The sequence below is a fragment of the Falco rusticolus genome, chromosome 8 (assembly GCF_015220075.1).
Source record: "Falco rusticolus isolate bFalRus1 chromosome 8, bFalRus1.pri, whole genome shotgun sequence".
In the NCBI taxonomy this organism is placed as follows: Eukaryota; Metazoa; Chordata; class Aves; order Falconiformes; family Falconidae; genus Falco; species Falco rusticolus.
In genome coordinates, this window is record NC_051194.1 from 43659175 (window position 1) to 43676588 (window position 17414).

Below are 17414 nucleotides of genomic sequence, written 5' to 3' on the forward strand. Positions count from 1 at the left end.
AAAGAACAGCTACAATTCCGGAAACAAAATGGCTGTTATGTTTTTTAATGTTGTATATGTGTTATGTTTCATGTTTGCTTGTCAAAAGTCAGATGGATAACTGGATCCTTGCACACCATTGCTGGGAAGTAGGTACTGGTTTGGCATTGGAGCCGTAAGGGATGTGCACGTACGTGGGGAGGGCTGTGCACTGCCAGGGGGGGATGCTGCAAAGCTGGTGGCTTTGCAGGAGTGCCTATCTTCCCAGGCGAGCCGGTTGATTTTCCTGCAGAAGAAAGGGAAAACTACAGAGGCAGAGAAGCCTGGTACCTTGTTCTTGGAAAAAGCAGCCCTCTTCCCGGGATGTTCCTGGGAGAGCAGCTATGCTGAGCTTGCTCTGCTGGACAGCAGGTCCACAGGGAGGATGGCGTCTTTCTGACACAGAGCACAAACTCATGTGGTGGACTCTGCAAAATATGTATGTGTGTATATTACGTAGGGGGGCACTTTGCTTGAACATTGCTTGAACAATTTGTTTTCATTAGCTGAAGTTTAATTTTACATTTCAGAGAAGAAATTTGGAGGGAAATTTTAAGGACAAAATTTATCAGTGTGTTGAAGGGAACCTGGTTAGACATACGCACAAAATCAGTGAAGTGCTTGCTCAAGTGTGTACTTTAAACAGTTTTTGCTGAATTGAGCACAATGGGGCATACCAGATTAGTTGGCAGAGGCTCTCCAACTTTTCCATCTTTTTAGTGTTCTGTATCATGCTGAGGCATCTTTAAAATTTCATTAGCAGTTCAAAGTTAAAAGGGTTGAGATGTCAAGAAACTCTGTGCTGTGGATCAGGAATGCACTTGCATGTTGCATGAGAGCATTCAGATTTGTTGCACTCTTAAGGGGGCTTTAGAGCATTCATTTTAAGACTATCTTACAAAATAATTTCTATTTTTGTGGCTGAAGAGTCACTTTTTAGCTTGACTCTTCACTGCAGGGTGTCACATCCGTATTTGAAACACTGGCCTGGTAAGCACCAGCACAACCTGAAGGATTTGCCAAAGGACCATATGTAAACAGGTTTGATCTCCCTCATTCTGAGCTCAAGCAGACCAGACGCAAGCCTGGTTCAATCTGGAAGTCTTGTAGGCGTGTTAGTGCAGGACTAAAGTGAACCTCATAAACATTCTTGAGAGCAGACAGATCAAGTCTTCCAGAACACTTGTTCATTGAGCACTTTCATCTGGATTTACTGGATTTAAATCTAAAAAGTCTTTCAAGCAGCATATTGTGGGTGTGTGTGTGGGTCATTCAAATTTTTTGTCTCTATACAACTGACTGGAGGAGTGTTTCACATCTGAGGGACAAAGCAAATTCTCACAAGAGCATGTTCAGCTGTTGTCATCTTTCAGTTAAATGTGAATTGATGTGGCAGTCACTCACAATGGGGTGCTTCACCTAGTGGCCTCTGTTGGATTGCTTTAATGGGGCAGTGGGTATTGCTGGGAGGAAAGGGGAACAAAAGATATCTTAGTAGAGATCTTGCCTTGCTTTTCCTAGTCTGTTGGGCTCTGCTACTGCTCCTTTAGAAGAGTTTGTTACTTTCCCTGTTGAAGACAACCGTGACCCCAAGGACAGCTGTCCCCAGTGACCTGGGGACATTCAGCTTGAGCTGCTGATGCTTAAGAAGGACCTTGAGCAGGATATCAGAAAGGGTACTAGAAAGTGTTTATGCCGTTGGCCAGACATCTTCCCTGGAGTCTGTGACTATTCAGACTGTGGTCAGGCTGAGGGCTTTTTCCAGCCATGCAAGTTGAGACTATTACTCAGGACAAATTAAAGACCTCTCTTTATCAATTACCACTTTGTGAATTCAGTTGTGAATGAGAATTGATAACCTTATATTTAAGAAAGTTGTCCTTCTCTTCTGTGATGTCCTGTGCAGAAAGATAGACTATTTTTTCTAAGTTCCCAAAATACTAAGGTAGCTTGGGCACTGGGCTATACTGTGAGTGGACTACAGTAACTACTCGTAACTATTTCCCTCCACTTGCATCTCTTCATTCATGGGCTGCAGTGAAACCCAAATAGAGGGATAAAAACACAATACTGTAGATTGTGAATGATGGATTTCATTAGAGTAACTGTTGCAAGGGAATTGAGTTGAGTTGAGTTCACCTTTGGAGGAATCTTGCTAGACAAATCTGCATTGCATGAAACATTTATCTTATGCCTTCTGGCCTTGCCTATATGATTTTCAGTGAATAATGCAGCTTCACAGCCTGGTTCCTGTCCCTTTCCTCCCTGTCCTTCATCCCAAGTAATGGAGTATTTCTGCTACATAAAATAGTTTCACAAGACGAGGTGGTCCTACACATGACGCCTTTGTGGCTAACACAAACCCTTCAGGAGTGTGAGAGAGGTGTGACAAGAGAAAATTGAACCTAGGTTTTCCAAGGCCTGGCAGGTGTTCTTGCTGCTAGGCTAGTGAGTGAAAGGGATGGCTGAGGAGACGTGGGGACTGCTCGTATCCCAGTAAAGCACAAACTGGGGTTTAGGTTACTGGCTCCGTGCAGCAAGGTAGGAAACCAGGCAAAGAACTGAGTGCTAATCTAATTCCTGGGGTGTTCAGAGGCTTAGTGATCTATGTGTGACCTTGTGCAAAGGATTATTGGTGTATCTACCATTAAATTTCTGATAGCACGTAGCTGACAGCTACAGAGAGACTCCTTGCCTTTTTTTACTCTACAGCTGAAGCTGATATGAACAACATCCCTTAATTTTCACCATTTGGTGTGTATATATATATATATATATAAACAAATCTAAATCTCAATATATGTTAATTTATAGGTAACAAGCATCTAGTTACATCTTTGTCTTTTATTTTATTTTATGTAAAAAGACAGTTATACATTAATTATATCGAGTTGTTGAGGTCATTAGCAGGTGTTAGCAGTTACTGTGCAACATTTACTAAAATGTTGAGTATAGTTACTTAGCTAGTTAGATCAGATATATTCACTTACTGTATAATAATAAATACTTTAACAACTTAAAATTCATTTTGTTCCAGACCTTCCTGCATTCTTCTATTTGACCTTGGCCAGTGGATATTTTGCTGTTGATTGCAGCAATAAGCCACCTACAAGTAGTGGTAAAACAATGCAGGGAAACTCCTTGAACTTCTTTGTATGGGACTGAAATTTCAATTGAGGTACTGAGCTGGCAGAACTTCCCTTTGAAGCCCACAGAAAAGGCAGCTAGCTGCCTGGAACAAAGCAGTGCAAAGTCCTTTGTAGCTCTGCTACCACCAGATTTAGCTGATTAATGATGATAAACATGCTGGGGGCCAATTCCGACTTTGTTTTGTGTTTTTCTTTATTGCAATTTCACCAACCCAGAAGGTTGTTGAATAGTTTTTGTGGATGTTGTTTAGCAGGAATAAGCAATTTTTTCTACCGTTATTTTTTTTAAGAAGTTAGCATTTTGACCAGCTTTGTCTATCACACGGTTCTGAGCCTTGTTTCACCTTCTGATGCCTGACCCAAGCAGACTTGTTTGGCCAGCTAGGGAAAAATATGAAAGACCAACAGCATGTATTATAATATATTTGTATGCATGTATCACCTTTGTAGCATTTGAACAGTTGGAGCAAGTCGATTGACTTTGACAGACCTGAATAATACCTGGTGGTTCTTGGCTCTGAGGTTTTTCTGCAGCTCCAGGAGTTCTACAGGGCAATCCATGACTTTTAACGCAAATCTACAGCAGTGGCAGGGCTTTGTGAGGTGGGTGGAAAGTTAGATGGGGAAATCAGTGTTTCTGAATTTTGTTGTTTCAGGAAAAGGCCTTTTTATTTCCTCCAAGGTGATAGCTGCAGCAAATGCTGCAACAAGAGTCCTCCAGATGTCTATGCAGACTGGAAAATTCCTGAGACCCACCATCTAAAACTTCACCATTAACATATTTCAAATACTTCAGACTGCCTTTGAACTCCTCTATGTAATACTGCATCTCCCAACAGCAAGCTACAAATGTCCTCAAATATGTTACAAATTTTTGCTTGTAGAAATGTGAAATAAAGGTGATACTGAGGGGATTTTTAAAACAAGAAAACACTTTGTGAGGAATTTATCATAACTGTTCACATTTAGGAGTGAAAGAAGGGCACTGTGAGTGCTCTGCAGTGAGATTAGGTTAGACAGTTTTTTCCCTCCTGATATTTTTCAGGGACAGCCTTCACATTTTCACTAGATGAGGTATATAACCTTCAAGTTAAATGGCAGGTTTCCTAGCTGTAGGACTGGCCTCATGAGAAAACTGTTACCCAAAGAAAACCTTCCTTCATATTGCAGAACTTACTGTTTCTTCCATGCACATGATTTGAAGGTTTTTACCAGCATAACTAACGTTTTGCCTCAAAGTACTCTATTTTTGCAGTATCTTGAGAAAACTGTTAGCATGAAAGCTGCAAACCATATTGCTAGTGTGACTGAACCATTGAAGAGATTGGTACTTGTATCATATCAATTAAATAAATTAATCTCTGCAGTGCTGTGGAGGCTACAGGATAAGAGACAGTTTCTGTTCAGCTGAAGTATTATACTTTAAATCTCACTGATGTTCTTATACTCTCCTGTACTCAACTTGTCAGAGGGTTATTTATGATACAACTTTCTTTTTAATACTTGTAAAAGTAGCTTTGAAGAGGAAGGTTTGCATTAACCTTCTTTTACATAGGAGCACTTTCATTTTTTAAACCATTCAGTAATATCTGAACACCAATTCAGTGCCAATTAAATGTAAGCTAATAGTTTTGCCTATGGAGAGAAAGTTATAAGTGCTGTAAAATATGTAATTGAGGATGATTCATGCTACAGTATTGCCTCACACTAAACAAGTAAATCTCAGCCTGCTATAAATGTTACAGATAGTACCTCACTGATGTTTGTCAAACATGTTTGTGTAGTTGCTCCAACACTTTGGAGGGAAAAAAAAAATCCTGTAAGAATTTACACTGCTTGAGGCTTTATTTTATTTCCTTATACTTCCATGGGCTCGTCTTTCCTAAGCTAGTAATGGGTCCAAAAGGTAGGAAGACACCCTGTATGTTGTCTTTTATTGGGGAAGGGAGAAAGATACAGGAGAGAGGATGATTTTGTATTAAAACTCCTGCTGGTTTCTCTTATTTTCCATGGCATCTTGATCTAGCTTCTAGATTGCCTGTGTCTGAAAAGAAAAGCTAAAGGCCAACAATTATTTCATGTGTACTTGGAAAAAATGTAGAATCCTCTTTATCAAGGAAACTTTTTGGAAGCAGATGTAAATTGTGGATGTATATCTGTATGCAGCATACCTCTCTGACACAAGTGCACTCCCTAAAATGAAGTGCTGGACTCTGCTTGGTGAATTTGCAGCTCATCGTGGATGATGCTTTTCATTACTTTAGCGTGCTGCACATCAAATAGTCTTAAGTCACCTGTTGAAAGCTTGATAAAATGTCTTCTTGTCACTGTCTTGGTGTTTCGTAAGAAGTGCACTTCTTGGAGTGGGCATGTGAATCGTTCTCTGTCCTCCACTGTCCTCCTAGTTTTCATTAAACTTTTAAAAACTTAATTATCCTTGAAAATTTGGGGGTTTTCTGTGATGTTTAGGTGAAATTAGCCAGTATTTTCAAGGGCTGATGGGAGGCCAGGATAATTGGGCAGATGAGCACAATGCTTGATAATAAAAGTTGCAGAAAACCAGACCACTATTTTGCTTCAACATCTGTTAATGTGACCAGGATGTAGTGGTTTGGCAGTGCTGTAAGAAATCATGGGTTGAACTACAACATATGTAAACCTGGTATCCTAGAGTTAATCCCTTGTACCTTTTGCAGGTGGAGATTTACATTTTACCTTTATGTATTTACCTATGGAGTACGGTTCCTGAAAAAGGTAGGCACTTATATTATTATGCTTTCATAACACATCACAGATTTGTTTGAAATCTCATATAGGTATAATATAAAGGACAGGCATATGAAGAATAAAAATTAGAATTTAATTTGCATTCATAAAATGAGTTGTTACTGGCATTGGTAAGGAATATAAGTTCTTATCAATATTTAATGGAATAAAAAAAATAATTGATATAGCAGTATGCCTAGTTCACTTTATTACTTTTCATTATAGGCATTAAGCTGGCAGTAAGGTTTACCAAAGTATTTGTCTCAATTTCTGCATCAGCCTTGTTTAAATGCCTCTGGCAGAGGTTGCTTTTAATTAACAAACAAAACCCATTAGTGTTTTATAAAATGCTATTTTTTGCCTGTTCTTTGTCTGACATACTGTGAAAAGAACTTTCTATGGCATTTCCCATCAGTGCTGTGTTTCTGGTGATTTAAGCAGAGAAGGATATTGGTAGCTTCTAAATGCCCTGCCATAGGTCTATTAACCCTGCCATAGACAGTAATAGGGATTTATGGTGCAAATTGGTTTTGCATTGTGACTAGTTCTTAGAGCTTTTGTATAAGTCAGGCCATATATATGTAATTCTGAGGGGTGAAATTAGGGGAATGTGTGGTCTCAGTGTGTTTGTGTAATCTTAATCTGCTTCATTTTGGACAAAAATTTGACATGAGAAAATGTATTCTGAATATTTCTGGTGCTTTGTAAGTAAAAGTAACTATTTAAAAAAAAATCCTCATAATTTTTACAGGTTTAATTTTTGAGGCTGTCCCAGGTGCCAGGCAACTCGGTGCCAGCGGGACTGATGATGTGCCTGTACAGAGAGGGGACATTTGAGCTTTCTCAGCTATTTAGCAGTAGTCAGCCCCAGAGGAAGCATATGCACCAGTCCTCCAAACAGACCAGAGCAGCACGTAATGTGCAACCTCTCCCTGCCTCCTTGAACGCTTATACTTTGTGTGTACTTCATCCATTAACATGCTGTATGGTCATGATCTGATATTCTGTTTTCTGCCTTTGATTCAGTCCATGTCTTCAGTATGAAATACGAAAATATTTTAATAAGTAATTGTTACAACCTAAAAGGTTACTCCGCCTGCAGGTATGTAGAGATCATGACTATGGGTTCATAGGATTCTGTAATACAGAAGGACACGGAGGCTTTATCCTCTGAATTTCTCTACTTTATTACAGATTACCACAAATACCACAAAAATCACTATTAGCAAGTATCACAAAGTCACTTCTAGAAAGCATGCCTGTGATTAATAAAGCCAATCTCTCTCAGCACAAAGAAAGTGTCTGTTCTAGGAAAAACTTGGAATACCAGCATTTCTAAAGACTAAGAAGAATACAGTAAATGCATGCTCCATTACAAGCCATTGTGAGTTGTTTCTAAGTGCTGAGTTGACTTGCAAAGTGCAGGATGTCTTCCAGTTCAGCATATCACTGCAGTTTAAGGAGGGCAGGCTGATGTACTATGGTTGGTTGAACAAGGTATACTATTGCTTGCTTAACAAGCTTAACAAGGATCAGTTGTGTAATTCCACTGTAATTTTTATTTCAACATGTTTAATTTTTAGAAAGAGAACTTGTTCATTACGTTATGTATGTATTTTTAATTACTTGTTTTTACACAGTGTTGTAAATTAGTCTCGCAACATTTTAATGCTATTGTCATTATTCCAGTGTTCTGCTTTGTATAGTCAGGTCTTTCATATGGGACTATACGTAAAGTAACAAAATCATGATTTAGATGGTATTTTTATGTACAACATCTCCCTAGTAACACTGTGTGACTAAAGGAAAGAACAGGCTTTTTGCTGTTCATCAAACATCAAAGATTTTGCTGAGTCCACTGATAGGGGAAACCTGGGTTTGCAAGGAATAAAATCCAGAGCCCAAAATCTGGAGGGAGACACTTCTGTGGTACCAAAGGGGATAGTCCTTTTTAATTTGTTTTGGTTTTGCTTAATGGAATAATTGCAAAGAAACACTTAATTGCTTCCTTAGGAAGCTAGTGAAAAAAGTTTAGCATAACAAATTGTTTTACAAATTTGATAAAAGATCTTTCCTTCAGAAAGCTATGTTGCCTGGAGAGAAAGTTCATTTCATAGTCAGCAGTGTCTTGCTGTGGTAATGCTGTAGTAGATCTGCATCCTTTCAAATAACAAGGTCTGCTTAAGACCATCCCTAAGATACCTAGTCCAGAAGACTGATAAGCATGGTGAGTGAGCCCAGGTGCAGTGGCAGTCCTGGCAGGTGTGCTTCCATCACAGCAACACATGCTGCCTTGGTGGGAGTGGGTGAGAAAGAGTAAATGCTACAGGTGATCCTGTTTTGAAGAACGGAATATGCCACCAGCATAGCACCACATTGGCAACACTCATTTTGACTTTTAAAATCTAAGCTAATGCTTAGTTAATATGTAACTGGATAGTTATATAAGAATTTTTGATACGGTGTATCTTTCAAACATCCACATGTAATAAGAGTATGTTTTTAAAGGGGAAACGGCATTTTGATAATTTTCAAATGAACAGAATCATTCAAAGTTGTATGGTTTATCCATTCCTGGATAGTTAAGGTCCCTAATTTGAGAAGGCTTTTTTTGTCATCTTGAGTGGAAAGTGCTTCTTATTAGTTGGTCTTAAAACTTTTACTCTCATGAGGTACTCCCTTTAGAAAAGTGAACCAGTTCAATTGCCCAAAAGGTTCTCCCTAAAACACTATGCCCAATGAGTTGCCTCTTTTATAGAGTCTTTGTTGGCTCTTGAATTGCCAGGCAACAAAATACTCTGACTTCTATATTATTGTCCTTCCCTCACAACTCGACCTAGTCTCCTTGCAGCTTGGGGCTCTTTTGCTTTGCTGCATATGTTGCTGACTTAATGTTTTTTTTGTTCACATTTGGCTCTCTTAAATGTTCCTTCCTTAGTTTGAGAGTGAAATTCATCTTTACCTGCAAGATTGGCCCAGAGCCCGTCAATTACTTAAGCACCACTTCGAGCTAGTTTTGAGGTCCTTTGCTTTGTGCTGGCCCTTTGCCTAGAGGTGAATTTCACCCTTTTAGTTTTTCTCTGAAAACACCTTTCTTGTAATGCCCTCAGCACATGAATCATTGCTACTGTCACCTTACCCATTTGCTGCATAAAGCGATATTACTGCATCAGCCCATTATCAGCAGAAGGGGGGATGTCTGTGTTTCCTTGTGTCCGCCAACCCATCCGAGGAAGATCTGGCAAACCACCATTCTTGCAAAGGATGCCATAAGGTCTTTGGTGGCTTTGCAGAGCTGACAAGCTCTTTGGGAAGATGTGCCCAAGCTTAATAAGCAGTAATTAGTTAGCAGACTTGTCAACTTTGTTTTAGTTCTGAAAGTGAGATACTGTCAGTGTGGCATGCATGCCGATATTAATTTATTTTTAGAATGGTAGTAACTAACTGCATTAAAGGTTATTAAATTTGTCTTGCTAGAGCATCTCACAAGGAGAAAGAGGCCTGGGGTTTCAGCTTTGATTTTAGCTTCCCTACAGAAGCACATGAAAGCTAATAAAGCCAGCATTCAAAGCAATGTTAATTCTCACTAAAATGCTGTGGCAAGCTTGTCTTTGTTACTATCCATGACTGCAGTTAATGGCTGATCTAGATAAAAGAAATTTCTGCACCCAATAAAGCAACCTGTAAGCCTTTATAGTAACAACTGCATGTGACATGGTATATCAGCTCTTTTGCTGTGCTATAATTGCAGAGTACATTGCTGGAGATTTAAAAACTTTCTTCTCACTGAAAGCTGTGTCTCTATCAAACTGTTTTGTTGGGTTTTGTCTTTTTCCAGTGACAGGTGTATGCTCTTAAGTCATAGATAAAGTAAAAAAAGAAAAAATAATTTACTTTTGTTGAACACTGTTTTCAAAACACTTTACAAGGAAAAAGTGCCTGACAAAGCTTTGTCTTCAAAGTTTGCACTGTTGCAACAGAACCCATCAACCTATATGTTTTAAAGAAGTTTTTTGCCTTAGTCACGTCTGCAAGACACATAGATTGGGCCATTTTGTTGAATAAAGTACGCCATGAACTCATTAATATCCTTTAGTTTGGGAAGGCAGAGGATTGGCAGTAGGGTGTCTTGCATGCAGCTGTTTGTTGTAGGCCATGGTGTCATGATCAGGTGCTGATATTGTATATGATGATTTTTAGCAATGTAAAACGCACAAAAACCTGTGCTTCCACCCTCTCTCCCTCCCTCTATCCATATGGACATCTGCTTTCCACAGTCTCTGGATCATACAACAGCTGCTTCACAGCACTCGCCTACATCTTCTGCCAACTCCACCACTGAACTGTCAAGGCAGGGAGACCTTTGTGGAGTTTGTACTGGTCTTGTCCATGGTGCCTTCTAACTTAAATGGGCATATGTTGTCAACTTTGCCTTTGTTGTGATAACATGTCACTCATGAGGTGATATTGTATGAATGGGCTTCTTATAATGTCTACTGTTGATGGCTTACATCATACCGAGCTGCTTTGATTGTTTCCCTTTTCGTTGGCCTAAAGAAACAGTAAAAATGCAACTTCTACCATTGGTGTCTGCCTTCTTCAGTCAAGAGATTATTTTAATTGTGGGGTGCCACTGTGTGATTGGTACATCTTACAGACATTTGCAATATCAAGGGCATCTGTGCCCCTTTCAAGAGTTACAGTGAAGTGAGAGAATTCTGTGGTAAGAGTAGAGAAGGCAGGGTAGTCGCTTTCTTACTCACAAATGGACCACACACAGAGGAATAGTTCGCAGCCTTCCAGATACTCAGCCAAACCATTGCATCACCTGCATATCACATCTTAGTATGTATGCATAAGAGAGCAACAGATTTGAGAATTTTTTTTACCATAGAGGAGTTAGTATTTAATTATCATATTTGATAACATATGAGATGTTCTTGCCTTCCCCAGCTCCTGTGTGCTTTCAGTCTTTTTTTTCTTTTTTTTTAAATTTTTTATTCTCCTTTGCATCAAAATAACTTAATGATTATTACAGAGCTGTAAGGTTTAATTTTATTAGGGGTTTTGCTGTCATTTTCTGTAACTAGTGAAATAATGATATTTCAGTGTCAAAGCATCTCAAAGATGAAATTGTTTCCTTGGTCTTGGTTTTGTTGGGGGTTTTTTTATGTTCCTTATAAATTCTTGCTTCTTCTTAAAGTCCTCTCTAAATTAATAATTTCAATTCTAGCTATCTTATTTATATTACCAAGTGATATAATAGTGGGATGAGACACTGCTTCCCAAAGAGAGTCTGTCATTGTTGAAGTGAAATGTATGTTTGTCTCTGTTCTTCCAAACCAGAACTTGCAGTTTGATGAAATGAACTGTTAACTTTCTAGGTAATGAGTATAAAGTAGATGTTGGGTGACTAATGGGTTTTTCACTCCACCCCGGCACCCCATAGCACTGTGTTTCAGGACATGCCCTGCAGTGTGGTGGCTAATGCCCTAAAGGGGTGAAATAGGTCATCATAATTAGGATTTGAAGTCACCTCTGTCATTTCTGATACCTTATGAGAAGAGGGGATCGGTGAAGGTTCAAGCCAGTTCACTTTCTGAATCAAATATTATAATTTTCAAGAGCAGATTTGGTGATGAGTATTCTTCTATGTAAGGAAACAGGCTGAGACACCAGCTTTCAAAGAGAAGGTGAAGCTTTCTATCATTACTCACTGCCAGCTCCATTACTCACTGCTTTCTACAGCAGATTTAAATTATTTGGGGCTAAAGAGTGAGTGGCCTACAAAATCCTTTAATGCAAAGCATTCACCTTCCCATCCACTTCTCGTTGCCTGCAGTCTTGGCAAAATTGCAAATGCTAGATGTGACCATCCCATCTTAGTTTTCAAGCTTCTGAAAGAGACATTAGGTCAAGTCTCACTACATTTTGGCAGTATGGACTGAAGCCAATCCTTTCAGCTAAGCGCTTCAGTGCTTTGTCTGAAGCCCAAATTAAAAGAGCTTTGTATTTCTTTTAGAACATCCACAGACTTGCCCCAGAGTAAATGTTTACTTTGATTTATTATTTTTTTTATTTGCCTGTTTCACACTTCTCCTGTAATTTATACCTATGAAACCCAGAGTGTGGGTTTTGCTTTTAGTTTTACTTTTTTAACTTATTTCCATGGTTCTTGTTTTTAAATTAAGTTGTAAAAAAGGTGATTTTATTTTGTTCCATCTGGTATTTAGAGATATATTTACAAGATACAGAACATAAATACCTAGAGTAGGTGATCTTAAATGTAGATCTTAAAAGTTCTGTATTTACTCTTTTGTTAGTCTAACACTAATCCAGAGTAAAGACAATGATAAGGAATTGTCGAATACAAAGCTAGCATTCTTGTGTGGGTGGTACCAGAGCCCTTGTAGTTTTGGAAAGATTTTCATATTCATAGGTAATGCATGATGAGATAGCCCTAGTTAGTGGCATAGAAGACGTGTGTCCAAGTTGATCTGTGATGTAATGACATTGACTCTTACACACAGGTATTTGGCCTCAAATACCATCATGACTGTGAAGTATGATTATGAAAATACGATAGGGGCCTAGGTCTTCCTAGGAGTTGGCATAATAGCCTGCATGCCCAGAAGCGTGTTCCTTTACCCTGGTAATAAATCATTACAACATTCTTTTATCTTTATAGATCACTAAGATTTGAGGCATAAGAGATAGCTACCCAATTATATTTCCACTCTGATCATATATATGTAAATTCTTCCCCTTTCTGACTGCACCCAATATTTTTCAGCACTACCACTTGTTTCATTTGCATGTCTACCAAACGCTTCTTTGCAGGGCACCACACTAAAACTGGCGCCAACAAGACATTAAGTTGGCAGTGACATTAAACTGGCTGCTTTGCTTATCACTAACATAGGAACAAGATAAGTTTTTGTTTTCTTCAGTAATATGTGCAATTAAATCAATGGTGGCTTGGCTCATTAAGAGTTAATGATCTGATTGTGCTCCCATTAAATAGAAAAATTAGCATTAGCTTCAGTGATAGAGAAACAGTGAGGAATTCAGGATTGGCATGTTGCTTGCTTGCTGATCCTTGGTCCTAAGCAGTATGTGTATAATGCTATAGAATGAAAAAACTTTACAAACATCTGGAAACAAAGCTTCCAGGTGACATATGGTGACTTCTCACGTTCCGTTTCCTTCCTGTAATTGCCCATGAGAATTACAAACTCACAAAAGAGCATGAATCCCCTGCAGTAAAAGTCTTGTGAAGTCTATGTTGACAATTGGTCTGCTGGGCCTGGCTGAGACCCATAGCAGCCCTCACAGTGCTGTGCTTGTACTGGTAGCTAGAAAGGCAGTGAGAACACACCAGTGTTTTGACTACTGCTGAGCAGTGCTCACACAGCATCAAGGCTGTCTCTCCAACCTTCCCCCCCATCCCCTCCAGTAGGCTGGGGCAAGATCTTGGGAGGGGATGCCCAAAAGAAGACCCAGCAAAAGAAGAAAATGAAGTGCTTATCCTTGTTTGTGCGCTAACCACTAAGCTAGCAAATTACTGTGTGACAGCAGGAGATGCTCTGTTAGTGGCTTACAGTTTCTATGTGTACTTAGTGAGAACCTGGCTTCCTAATGTTTTCTTGTGACTGAGGGTTCTTTGTTCTGCTGCTCAGCTGAGTTGGCATGTTCTTTGCCTTTTTGAAATAAAATAGCAACAGGATACATGCAGATGTTGCAGCCCTGGGAGACTAGTATGGGAGAGCGGGTATAGCATTTGTGAATGCCATTTTGGATTGCTTGCAGTCAAGAATGTTAGAGCCTTGAAGTCAGACCACCTTCATTTGAAATACTAAAAAGAATTTGTCACTTCATGGTGTGGTGCTCGGGTTTTTTGCTTAATTTCTGTATAAAGTTCACCTGTATCTCTTTATTATTGAGATTTTTAACCTTAGAGGAAGCAAATAGTTGTTGATACGCACAACAACGTCATAGAATTGTTATATTTGGGGAAACAGGCTAACCCTGTGGGAAATAAGACTGGGACACAGGAACAATTTTACTTTTACCTGGAGTGATGTCTCATTTGCCATTCTGGTTTTGGAAGTTTCCTGCTATTCATCTTTCTATCAATTTTGTAGCTATTTTGGTATTAAGTTATTTAATGGCTTCACTATGCTGTGTCTTGCTTCTTTTCTATCACTGATACTTCATTTTCAGTTTTCTTCAGAAGATCCTGAGGTCTGTTCTGAATGTGATCGCATGTTCAGATGTCATCAAATACATCTCCATTTATTTTAGCTGTTAAGTAAAACCACTTTGGAAATGTTAGCATATACTTCCTCCTTAAAGGAAATGTGTTTCAGTTTCTGGTCATTAAGCTGGTAAGTTGGTGATGGCTTATTTTAGTCAAGTTTAGGACCTAATAAGATGCAACTGCTGTCACTCTTTTTGCTTTGGTTAGTCCTGGTCAGTAAGACGTTTTGAAGGATCTCCAAGAGGTGGTGAGCTCTTACTTTTGGCCAAAGTAATATTATTGCTCAGATGCTCCCAGAAAATTGAGTTGTTACTATTAGTGTGAAATCACTACAGCACTTCTCTGTGCATTTATACTGTTTAATCTTCTTCCCTTTAAAAGGAAACTTTTCTTAAAAGATAAATGGATGAGAACCATAAACTGCTCATATTATCCCAAAGTTATTTCTGGTGTTGGAAAATTAAGTTTGAATTGAGTCATTCTTCCTATTTTAAAGAGCAAGTGTATGTTTTCTTTATTATGAAACATGTATTTCATTGTAGTGGGTTCACCTGTTTCTTTCTGAGCCATATACGGTCTCAGCAGGCTTGTGGGATGCTCAGCATGCATTATAAATGCTATAGTAGCTTAATTTGGTCACAAATTACTTTGTCTAATAAATAAGGAAGGTTCTAATTTCACAGCTGTAAGTGAGGCTTTTTTGACAGTGGGGCTGTTTATTCTTAATTGTTCCCCCAAGAGCTGAGTTGTATCTCCATGGAGCAATGGAGCATACCGGGTTGGTTGGTTACTTATTTCTTTCTTTTCCTGACCTGGTTTGTGTAGCCTTGCAAAGAATGGCCTGACCTTGGAAAGCCCAACATGAATGAGATCACCGGTAGTTTTCTACCTGCTGTACAGTATTTGGTTTTTGGCCTCTCTATCTCAAGAACAGCTATGGAAATCTCATGGATTATCTGAAGACGGGTAGTTGGGAGGAGGTGCATCTTTTTCCTTGCAGCTCTCTTGGGAAGGCTGGTTTGTCACAGTGGCCCGTTTCCACGTGATCAGTTCTTCTGTTTTGTGCAGCCCAGGGCTTGTTGGCACTGGAGGGTGGCAAGACCATTCTGGGGAGAAACTAAATTTTATATACTTCTATGTAGTCTTTCCTTTTCCCATATATTCAAGTACCCCTCATGGCAGTATTTTCTACTTTCATCTTTCCTTGTCAGATCACTACACTGCTTCTCCCCACTTCTGAAACTGACTGTTATTTTGAGATTCCTGTAAGTCTGCAGGTTTGACATGTTTTTGTGGACTACAGAAAGGCTGCTTTGCTTAATTCCTCTCTTGTTGCCATCTTTTTACTGTGGTGGTTTTATCCAGTACCAACACGTTTTCCCAAAGAAACAGATAGCCATGACCTTGATTTAGCTCTCAGGGTCAATTGTGGTTCAGCAGACTTGCATCGGGGTCTTTCATCTTTCTGAAGGTTATTTGTTCCTGTCAGTTCTCTAAAATATGAAGAGAATAAATAAGGAGTTTTATCTTTGTATGTTGCAGTTTCCAAAGTGCTAGTGAGAACAGGGTGCTTGCCTCCATTGCTGATACCATACCCCATCACTTGGCAGTTCAGCAAGACAGACAGCATCTGGGGTTGTGATCGATCGGCTCTGGAGGTGCAGCTGCTTTGAAGCCAGCTGGTCTTTCGGAGCTGTCCAGCAACTCTTTACTGTAGTCATGCTACAGGCGATGCACCAGGTAGCTTTTTCAAAAGCCTCATGCTGGTTGCATTGCTTTATTGAACCGTGATTGTTAAGAACACTTTTGAAGTCATCATGCCAATTTCATGGGAGAGGAGTTGTGTTGCAGCAAAGGTGACTGCATCTGCAAAGAGCTGTTCAGATATTCAAGCAGAGCATGACTCTAAATAATTTTCTTTTCCTAATATCACTGATTCTGCATGGATATTGCTGAAAAGCGTTCTTTTGAGCTTGATGACGAGTTTTGAAGTTGACATTTTAACTGCTATACTTAGAAAGCTGTGCCATGTTTGGGGTTACTGTGCACACTAAGTCATGATATTGTGCCGTCTGCAGTGGAATGAAGCTGCTAATAGAGAAGAACTCTGAGCTTTCAAACAAGCTTTTGGTTACTCCTTTAGCTGGGGTTGGATTGGGAGATGAAAAACTAAACGAGAAATAATTTTGAAAATTATCCTGTTTGAAACAAAGCCTGCAGTCACTGGGCAGTAAATGTTCTGCTCTGGGATTTGTGCATTGTTGCAAATGAGGTTTACAGGTAAAATAAACAGAAGTATATATTCTTATAGCATGTATAACAAAACAGTATATAGTGTTGATACCGTGCTTCCTAAAAGCCCTGTGTTTTACAAGTATGATAGCTCAAAAACGTCCTGTTGAATGAAAGACCTTGGACTTTGAGATCACTCACAGGATTCCTATACAAGGTCTTCCCCTCTACTCCAGCTGGACTGGTCCCTTGCTTCTGATTCACGATCAATGCACAGTTTCTGAAACCAACAGATACAGAGGTATCAAGTGCATTTACTTGGATTTCTGGATTGTCAGGATTGTGAAATTAGCTTTTCATAATTTCAAAACAAAGGTCATGCTGCAGTTTAAATGAAGTTTTAGTTAGAATATTAATGATATTGTTGTGGAGGAAATAAAAAAAAAAGTTTGAATGCAGAAATTAATAGTTTCAAATTCTTCAGAGAAGTCTTCTGCAGTGCATTGAGAGCATCCTTCATGGGGATTCTTGGCAACATCTGTCATTAGAAATAAAGAATACATTTATTTTTCCTCAATATTGTATGGGAATTGAAAGAGGACATCATTCATGCTCAAAGTACTGACAACAACTCTTTCCACTGGAAGGTATGCTACACCAAAGATCACCTGTAATCACTGAGTTCCCCAAGGCAGCAGTTGGTAGCTGTAGCTTTTTTAACTTTTTGGATTCATGTTACTATAGAGATTCATCATGGGTAGGAGTCAATTTTAGAAGGTCTAATTTGATTTTTTTAAAAATGTACTGCAAAACACCAGCAGCTGCCAGACTGAAAAATAAATTGCTGTATTGAAAATGTCCAGTGTCCTAGACAGTTTTCAGTCTTTCTAGCAATAGAACAGACTTGATTCTGTTGTAAAAGTTTCTCAGCTATTGGAAAGCCATTCGCAGAACATGTTACGTGCTGTTCACATCATTTGGACCAGAAG

At 39.1% G+C, this 17414-nt stretch overlaps 1 protein-coding gene across 1 annotated transcript in view; it reads left to right on the forward strand.

Moving 5' to 3' along the window:
• The window catches only part of CERS6 (ceramide synthase 6), a 124610-nt gene that overhangs the window by 59240 nt on the left and 47956 nt on the right, over positions 1 to 17414 (forward strand). The window contains exon 4 of the mRNA XM_037398748.1: positions 5864 to 5921. Within this exon, the coding sequence (XP_037254645.1) occupies positions 5864 to 5921 (58 nt within the window). The remainder of the gene's footprint in view (positions 1 to 5863; positions 5922 to 17414) is intronic.